Raw genomic sequence first — 9,551 nt, 5'->3', positions numbered from 1 at the left:
AAACATGTGAGATTTTTATATGACCAGAAATTCCAAAGGAACCAACACTGTGTTGTGGTGGCCAGAAAATCTGATATACCCAAAGCACCATTAATAGAAGTCTAGAGTGATAAACAATGGTATTGATTATTCCACTGAAGTCTGTACCAGTCAGTCCATGATTGGAATAATAATTTTAGGTTTACATGTTGAATTTCAAGTTACAGTGTCAAGAGGCAGTGTATTGAAGAGAAAGTTGTCTGAGTTATAAGTGGTATGGAAAGTCCTATAAAATATGTTTAAAAGAATCAGGCATGTTTAGTTGGGAAAGGGAAGCTTTTGGAGGACAGGATGGTTACTTTTAAATATTTGAAGGGACTCTCAAGTGAAAGAAGGATTGCATTTAGTTTCTGGACATAACCTGAACCAATGGGCAGAAGTTACTGAAATGCAGATTTTGGATCAATGGAAGGAAGAATTTATAACAGATGTGTCCAAAAAGAAAATGAAATGGGCTACCTTATGAAGTTCTAAGCCCTCGGTCACTGAAAATGTCCCAGAAGTTGGCTAATAATCTTCAAAGTATTTGAATGGGATGGGGATTTGGACAAAATCAGAGGTTTCAAATTTTTTTCTAGCTAAGGAACCCTTTCTTTTAAATGAAGCTCAGGTAAAAATTCCAACTACGAAACAGATCAAAGTGAAGCTGTTCTGGTTGAAGTCTGAATAGGATCCTTTTACAATTCTTTTTCTTCTCAGCTAGACGTTAAGATGGAGCATAGTTTTAAATTTATATTTACAATGTATAACCTCCACAGTATATTACTTGGGGTTTAATTTGTTGAATGAGTGAACAAAAGAATACATCAATAGTTATTTCTCTAAGGCATGCTTTAATTTTTAATAGATGGCAATCCTTTAACCAAGAATTGTATTCTTCAAGTGAGGGTTCTTATCCTGGGTGTCCACAGATTCCCTAAAAGGGGCATATGAATGGATCTCAAGAGCTGTGTGAACCTATTCAAATTATATGCCAAATTTCGGAGCATGTGTGTTTTTCTGGAAAGAGGATCTATTGCTTTTATTGTCCATAAAAAAAGTTAAGAATCAACCACTTTAATGGAAGAATTTCAGATATCCATCACAACCTAGTAAAAGATATATTTGGGGGCAGGGAGGTCTTCTGGACACTCCTCAAAGCATACACATGCATGTTCTCTTGATTACAGAGAGCAATTAAGAGGTCAACCCCCCCCCCCCAGGCTCTCCTGAATACATCATACCCCTAGTATTAAGACTCTACTTCCAAACGAAGTTTCCCTGGCCATCACCACCATACCAATAACCCTAGCTCCCCTGCATTTAGACTTGGATTGGGTGGAGTGATGCAGCAATTCCTCTCTTTGGGATGTTTCAAGGTTAGAAACAAATGCTTTCTCTCATAGGCAGAGGGTTGGGAGGCTTTGTGATTTAGTGACAATGGCAGAGGCTTCTGTGTCTGTGCCCCTGTGTCTGCATACTCGATCCCTCAGAATCAGAGACCATTTACAGTGGACAGACCTTAGTATGGGAAACCAGGGCTTTAGGCAACTCTGCAGCCAAAAGCTGATTTCCCAACCCCTACCCAAAACAGGCCAGACAGTCTGGAGACCCTTGTTTTTGTGTCTCTAATCACCAGCTCAGACAGTGCCCTCTGGGCTGTTTGGATGGCATATCCCTTTTCCCTCCCAGGATCACTCTCTCTTTTGTTGCATTGTGAGAAAATTATGGCCAGGAATTTGATCTGGAGCCAGTGTCAGCTTCCAGGTGTGATCTCAGCATCCAAGTGTGAGCTCAGGGTGCTATGACATTGGGTACATCTAACTGAGGACCTTTTTGTCTAGCTGTCCTTTTTGTCTCCCTCCCTGCCCATCCCATCCTCCAGGCCACAGAATAGGGAGCAGCACAAATAAGGCCCTGAGATTTGGGTTTATTCAACTCCACCCAAAACTAAATGAAAACACTATGACACGTCCCAAGGGACCAAACCATACATTGTGACCATGCACTTTTCCCTTCCCCCAAGGATGCTGCTACCTCTGGGGTGGTGAGCAGCTAGTCCTATCACCGCGGGAGCTAGAAAGGGTGCTGGCTCTGTGGCACTCAGGGCTCAACACTGGCTTCCTCCTCTTCCTCTGGATCAGGAGGTGCAGGGAGCAGGGAGATGTAGACCTCATTGACCTCTGTGTCCAAATGTCGGCCACCCCGAGGCGCCTCCAGGTTGAGGATGCCATCATGGGAGAGAGCAGCGCGGACCCGCCAGGGGTCCACATCAGCAGGCAGGACGTAGGTTCGGCAGAACTCTCTGGACACGAAGCCATGGCGGTCCAGGCGCTGGGGGTGCCGGGCAGACACCTCCAGTAGGTTGTCCACAGTCCTCACGGTTACCTCATCGGGGGTAAAGTGGCTCACATCCAGAAACGCCTGGAACTTGCCCTCACTGAGCCGAAGCTCAGAGGCCCCTGCCCTGCTGCCCTCCCCAGCTTGGACAGCCCGGGGCCGGACATAGTAGCCATGGTAGAGGGTGGGGGTCAGGATCTCTTCTGGCAGGAGGCCTGAGGGGCAGAGAGAGAGAGAAGGCAAGAGTTAGAATGAGGGAGGATGGGGTGGGAAGGAGGGCGACATGAGAGCAGATCAGGAGGTGAGGCCTCGGGAGAGCTGGAGGGGAGTCAGGAGAAGCAGGGAAGGGGAAGGAGGGGTCCCAGTGGCTGGAATGAGGCGGCTGGGGAGAGGAGATTGAGAAAGGGAATGAGTTGGGATGAAGAAGAGCAAACCAGACAGGGTCTGGGTGGTTCGCAGGGGAGGCATCCCGAGGGGAGCAGGGGCAGGTATCAGAGCACAGCGGGCAGCAGTCCGCACCGAGGTCAGTAGGAAGGGAAGCGAGCCCTGCCCGGAGGGGGGTGAGGGGGGAGTCTGGGGTGGGAGACGGCTCGCCCCAGGAGTTCAGTTAAGCCCAGAGTGCGGTGGAGGCCAGTATCATTGGGAGGTCAGCCCAGAATTTCAGCAGGTGGGGGTGGGAGGCAAGGGGGCGGCGTCCGTGCCATACCTTCCCCGAAGCGCTGCTCGCCCAGGCGGCTCGGGTTGGCAAACTCGTACTCGGCGGTGGCCGGGTGGGCATGTGGCACCGAGCGGCCCGACATGGCTGCAGACCCGCCGGCGGCCCCGGCTCGAGCTGCGGCCCCAGCAGGCGCAGCAGCACCCCTCCAGCTGCCGCAGAGCCCCAGCGCACTTGGAGGTGGGGGCGGGGTCTACACCACCCAAAATAGTGCCGAGCCCGGTGGGGGAGGGGCGGGCAGCGCCCGCGTCGAGTGTGTGACCCGCGCCGCCTGGACCCCCGTCCCCTCCGCTGCACACCCTTCAGCTGTCACGGGGGGCCCCCCCGGGGAGGACAGCTGGGGGTCCTGGCTGCGGAGCGAGCTGGGGAGGGGAGGCTGGTGCCGGAGGCCCCGGAGAGACCACGCTGAGACCCTCCCAAAGAGTTTGCACGTTTTCCACGCCCCTCTTCCCCTCCTCAGTGGTAGGCAGCCGGCGCTCTGCTTCATCAAGCTCCCCTGGATTTACTGTTCTGCCAGGCCTGTAAAGTGAACGACGCAAACAAGTTTCTCCCCTTTCTCTGGGGTGGGGTGAGGGGCCTTCTTGCCTAGGTTAAGGTCAGGGTCCTCTCTGAACCCAGGGCGACCCAGGGCACCACGTGGAAACCTGCCGTTGACATGTTGGTGATCACTACTCTCCTTCAGGGACCCACAAGGAGTTAATATCCTGGGGCCCAGCCTAGGAAGATTCCAGTTCCTGCCCAGGCCCAAGATAGTCTCTGGCCGAATTCCCTTGGCATGCTAGGCTGCAGAGGAGGAGGAGGGGCCCACTGCCCGCCCGCCTGGGATTCCTGCCTCAGTCCCAGCTCCAGAGAAGGGGGGCGGGGGGTGCCATGGGGTGCGGACAGAAAGCGAGTAAAACAAGACCAGGACAAGTCACTGGCCAACTCAGGCGTGTTTGTATTTCTCTTTTCTTAGCTCAGTGAGTACTGGGTATGTGTCACACTGCCAAATCCCCAATCACAAGTCTCCATGAACGGGCAGTGAGCTGGGATAATAAAACCCCTGACATCACCATTCCAGAAGCTTCAGAAGACTGCGTATATAAGGGGCTGGCTGTAGCTGCGGCTGAAGGAGCTGACCAGCCAGCTGAGTCCCCACACTCACCTAGCCACCATGGACATCGCCATCCACCACCCCTGGATCCGCCGCCCCTTCTTTCCTTTTCACTCTCCCAGCCGCCTCTTTGACCAGTTCTTTGGCGAGCACCTGTTGGAGTCTGATCTCTTCCCAGCTTCTACTTCCCTGAGCCCCTTCTACCTTCGGCTGCCTTCATTTCTGCGGGTACCCAGCTGGATTGACACTGGGCTCTCAGAGGTAAGTCTCCCCTCTGCCAGGACAGGTGAGTTCATTCTGGAGCCTCCTGGAAGCGTCTCCATCCACTGTCCTTTTCCTCCTGGCCTAAATCTGACTAGGTCTAAGGGTCCCAAGTGTCTTAGGCTCTTGTGTGTCCTGCAGTGAAGAAAGATGAGGTCCCTAGTTCCTCTCTTCCCCAATCACCTGTTTGTATTCGATGCACCTCTGTATCCTTATTTATTACATTTTTTCCATGTGTTATGAAGATCATTCTCTGTCCCATCTTCTAAGTAGGATGTCCCTTTCTGGTTTAGTTCATAATGATCTACAGGGAAAGAGCTGCCTTTGCTCAGACTCCTTCGCTCACCTCTTCTAATACCTCACACTCCTGACAAATACTATCATCTCAAGTTCCAGAGCCAGGAGGCAGTCCTACCTCATCCTGAGCTTTTCATCCCAGCTGCATGGAGCTGGAGACAGCAGCCACTATTTTCTTCCTTTCTATTCCCTCTTCTATGATTTTCTGGGTTTCTCAGGGCTGTGACAGGGCACTGGCCTGGGTCCAAGCCTAATGAGGATAGAAGGTAGGTCAAGTTTAGGGACCCCCCTCCACTTGTCCTGAGAGGGTAGGAGAATGGGGCAAACAGATAAGATTGATAGAAGATGTCACAGATAACACTCTGGTTTAAAAATATTCAAGAGTGAGTAAACAGGAGCCAAGTGGGCAAGGGCTTTGGAAGGACAATCAGAGCTAGCAGAACATTCCAGATTGAGTGGGTGGGAAACTTGGCAGAGACCTGAGTAAGAAGAAGGGGCCTTTGTCTCACAGACAAATGACAAGGCCAGGCATTGGGTCAGAGAAGCAGCAGAAGCCATGCCCAGACCCATCCTTGTGATTTGTCCCCTGGGTGGTCTGTCTTCTTCCCTGTCCCTGTAAATAAAGTTTGGCCTGATGACCAAATGGTGTGCCTTGGGTACCACTGTGGTGGCACCCCTGAACTAGAGAGTCATGTTTATTCAAAAAGGAATTTTTAGCTAAAACGAGGAGGATAAACTACCTGGAAAGAAAGCAAGTCTGCAGAATGAGACTGTACTAGTGTTGTTCATATTCCTACTATCTTTTGTCTTCCCCTCCCCCACCTTGCTATTTCCAGATGCGTCTGGAGAAGGACAGATTCTCTGTCAACCTGGATGTGAAGCACTTCTCCCCAGAGGAACTCAAGGTCAAGGTGCTGGGAGATGTGATTGAGGTGCATGGAAAACATGAAGAGCGCCAGGTACGTAGCTGACTTTCTCTTCTGCTCATTCATCCAGCGCGTACTATATGCCAGAGACTGCCATCAGCCCCTGAGGCTGGAAGCATTCCAGTCCTAAGCCATAAGAGTCAAGAACAGGGATAAACCTGTTGTTGTTGTTGTTGTTGTTGTTTTGGCCAGAGAAGTGATCTTTGTTTGTTTTGATTTGATTGCCTCAGATGGGATAGATGGGATGTTAACTTCCTGTTTAAGCCAGTGGTTCTCAACCTTGGGCACATTAGAATTGCGAGGGGAATTAAAAAAAAAAAAAATCCCAGGGCTTCCCTGGTGGCGCAGTGGTTGAGAGTCCGCCTGCCGATGCAGGGGACACGGGTTCGTGCCCCGGTCCGGGAGGATCCCACATGCCGCGGAGCAGCTGGGCCCATGAGCCACGGCCACTGAGCCTGCGCGTCCGGAGCCTGTACTCCACAACGGGAGAGGCCACGACAGTGAGAGGCCCACGTACAGCTAAAAAAAAAAAAAAAAAAAAAAATATCGCAATGCTCAGGCATATCCCAGGTCAGTTAAATCAGGATTTTTCAAAGCTCCCTAAGGGATTCTAATGTACAGTTAGTCAAGGTTGAAGATCACTGATTTAGGAGTAGTGGTTGTCAGACATCTGATCGCTTTATATAATTACATTAACTGCATGCACTCGGAAGGCACTTGAATTTGAGACTTTTCTTTCAGATGTTTTGGAATTCATTTCTCGTTAGCCCGTCTTAATGCTGAACTACTTGCTTTGCCTAAGCTTCAGAGCTCTACTCACCTCCTAATACCCTAGACCCATGTGGAAATCAGTTGAGAGCCTGTCTGGATAAATGCTTGAGAGTCAGCAGGTGTAAAGGTTAGGGTCAGAATTCTTTAGCCAAATTCTAGAGAATGGAATAGCTTTTCATTACTTTCTGGGAGAGTTTTTCAATGAGTTTGCTTCCTACCAAAGGCAGTGAAAGTGCAGAGTCCTTACCACTGGACGGCCAGGGAATTCCCACCTCAGAAACTTGTGCATCAAACAGTATAGTGTGAGGTCCTCAAGCTGTTTCAGTTTTGCTTGTATGATTCAACTCTAGATCAGAGCCTCCCTGGAGGGAGTCTTTATTGTTGTTGTTGTTATTATTAGGTCTATTGGTCTGGAACCTTCTGGAACATTCCTGAAGAGTCAGGACAATTTCTGGGTTTCCTCAGGGACTCAAATCTTCAAAGCCAGATGATATTCCAAATCGTGTAGGCCCAAAAAACATTGATCTAAACCTCTGGGAAATACCCCTGAACATGTCCATGCCTGAGGGTTTAGAGAGCTATGAAGTTTTGGCTGTTCAGACTTCTCAGACTCTCATTGGTAGGAGTGACCACCTGGGCAATTTCATCTTAGCCCCAAACAGAACAGCTGTTTAGCTTTTCTCTCATGTTGCCATGCATTTGGCCACACCTAAGGGGAAGGAGGATGTCTGAGTTCTAGGCAAGTGATGCCATTTCCTGTTCTTATCTCTCTACCTCTTTCCTTATTCTCTTGGATTAGGATGAACATGGCTTCGTCTCCCGGGAGTTCCACCGGAAGTACCGGATCCCAGCTGATGTGGACCCTCTCACAATTACTTCATCCCTGTCATCTGATGGCATCCTCACTGTGAATGGACCAAGGAAACAGGTCTCGGGCCCTGAGCGCACCATTCCCATCACCCGTGAAGAGAAACCTGCTGTCACTGCAGCCCCCAAGAAGTAGATGCCCTTTCTCTAACTGCATTTTTTAAAACAAGAAAATTTCCCCACCAGTGAATGAAAATCTTGTGACTAGTGCTGAAGCTTATTAATGCTAAGGGCAGGCCCAAATTATTAAGCTAATAAATATCATTCAGCAACAGATAACTGTCTTGTGTTTGAATATTTTGTAATAATCATCACATATGATTTAGGGGACTCCAGGAATATTAGAGTCAGAATGACTGTTTCCAGCATTTACTCATGGGATAAATTTAGCAAGTCACTTAAGCTTTATGGTCTTTAGGTCTTCCATTTATAACATGGGGTACTGATTTGTACACTAGTTGTAAGGAGTAAATTAATGAGAAAAAGGAGGTAAAGCCCTTAGCAGAGTTCAAGGAATATTAGTTCCTCTCCTCCCTCTTTGATTTTGGCCCTCAGTTCCAATAACAAACCTGAATGAGGTCTGGATGACGATGCATAAAAGGCCCTAGTGCGTCTCTGAAATTAATCATGTCACCAGGGAGGAGATGGTGTCCTCAACTTTGACATTTTGCTACTGATAAGCATTGCCTTCAGCTGATTCACAAGGTGGACAGGTGATTATCACAATAGGACAAGTGATTATCGCCAAACAAGCCTCTCAGGTGTAGTCCCTTAATTAGCCAGTAACACCTATTAAAACTAAGACTGGGGAATATACAATCCATTGACCCACAATTTAAAAAGTTTAACTTTTGTTTTTTATTTATTTTTAAATATTTATTTATTTAAGCCACTCTGGGTCTTAGTTGTGGCATGTGGGGTCTTTAGTTGCAGCATGTGGGCTCTTAGTTGTGGCATGCATGTGGGATCTGGTTCCCCAACCGGAATCGGAACACTGGCCCCTGCATTGGGAGTGTGGATTTTTACCCACTGGACCACCAGGGAAGTCCCTTATTTTTTTTATTTTTTAAATTTTATTGAAGTATAGTTGACTTATTATACAATGTTGTGTTAATTTCTGCTCTTCAGCAAAGTGACTCAGTTATCCACATGTATATATATATTTTCATATTCTTTTCCATTTTGGTTCATCACAGGATATTGAATATAGTTCCCTGTGCTATATGGTAGAAGCTTGTTATTTATCCATCCTGTATATAGTAGTTTGTATCTGCTAATCCCAAACTCCCAATCCTTGCCTCCCCCATCCCCCACCCACAGGCAACCACAAGTCTGTTTTCTGTGTCTATGTGTCTGTTTCTGTTTCGTAGGTATGTTCATTTTTGTCATATTTTAGTTTAGTTTTTTTTTTTTTGGCCGCACCACGCGGCATGTAGGATCTTAGTTCCCCGACCAGGGATCAAACCTGCACCCCCTGCATTGGAAGCATGGAGTCTTAACCACTGGACAACCAGCAAAGTCTCTTTTCATTATTTATTTATTTATTGGTGTGTCATATTTTAGATTCCACATATAAGTGGTATCATATGATATTTGTCTTTAAAAGGTTTAAGAATTACAGTGAATAACAACAGATCAATAAGTGATCATATTATTTAGCTTAAACAAAGACATACTGCTCTACAAAAACACCTCTATTTCACTTTTGTGAGTCTAGACAAACTTCTGATTCAATTAATGAAAGATAGCCCTGGTATAAATGTTTAGAGACAACTCTTATTTTTCCTGCACCCTCTTCCAGCTGATTTCTGATTTCTCACAAGGACTCTTTCCTTCACAAAACCTACAATTTGGGGATTGGCCATGCTTTTAAAATATGACACATGAAACAACTGTCGAAAGTTTTTATGTTGTAGGGGTGTGGAGCTAGGACAATATACATTGCAAATCTATACAGGTTCAAAATGTTTTATCTTAAAAAACAACTTCCTAATAGTCTGAAATGCTGTGATCTAGCCAGAAGTCAGATGTCTCTAAACTTAGAGCCAATTTTTATGGCTGTGTAGCAGACGTTGTTGGCTGCCTAAGTAACCTATTTACCACCTTCAGTCTTGCCAACAGCACCCCAGATTGGTTTAGGTATCCACCATATTCTTTCTCCCAAGCTCCAGCCAGAGTTGGTCTAAATCAATCACGGAAATTCCCTTCCTTCGGTAGGGATTAGTCTTGAAAGGGCTACAACCCAATTATGATCAATGAGACA

The 9,551-nt window shown here is 47.5% G+C and overlaps 2 protein-coding genes across 2 annotated transcripts; one reads left to right on the top strand and one right to left on the bottom strand.

The window, feature by feature from the left end:
- Positions 1-1,928: 1,928 nt before the first annotated feature.
- HSPB2 (heat shock protein family B (small) member 2) lies at positions 1,929-3,753 on the bottom strand. The gene is made up of 2 exons (XM_067750995.1): positions 3,065-3,753; positions 1,929-2,573 (listed from the first exon to the last, which is right to left on the bottom strand). Exons 1-2 carry the CDS (start codon positions 3,156-3,158, stop codon positions 2,122-2,124), a joined length of 546 nt encoding a protein of 181 aa, XP_067607096.1. The 5' UTR covers positions 3,159-3,753; the 3' UTR covers positions 1,929-2,121.
- Positions 3,754-3,979: 226 nt separating this feature from the next.
- CRYAB (crystallin alpha B) lies at positions 3,980-7,567 on the top strand. The gene is made up of 3 exons (XM_067750996.1): positions 3,980-4,427; positions 5,561-5,683; positions 7,221-7,567. Exons 1-3 carry the CDS (start codon positions 4,227-4,229, stop codon positions 7,422-7,424), a joined length of 528 nt encoding a protein of 175 aa, XP_067607097.1. The 5' UTR covers positions 3,980-4,226; the 3' UTR covers positions 7,425-7,567.
- Positions 7,568-9,551: the final 1,984 nt, after the last annotated feature.

This window comes from Pseudorca crassidens, chromosome 9 (assembly GCF_039906515.1).
Source record: "Pseudorca crassidens isolate mPseCra1 chromosome 9, mPseCra1.hap1, whole genome shotgun sequence".
NCBI lineage: Eukaryota > Metazoa > Chordata > Mammalia > Artiodactyla > Delphinidae > Pseudorca > Pseudorca crassidens.
This window is presented reverse-complemented; position numbering and strand designations above follow the sequence as displayed.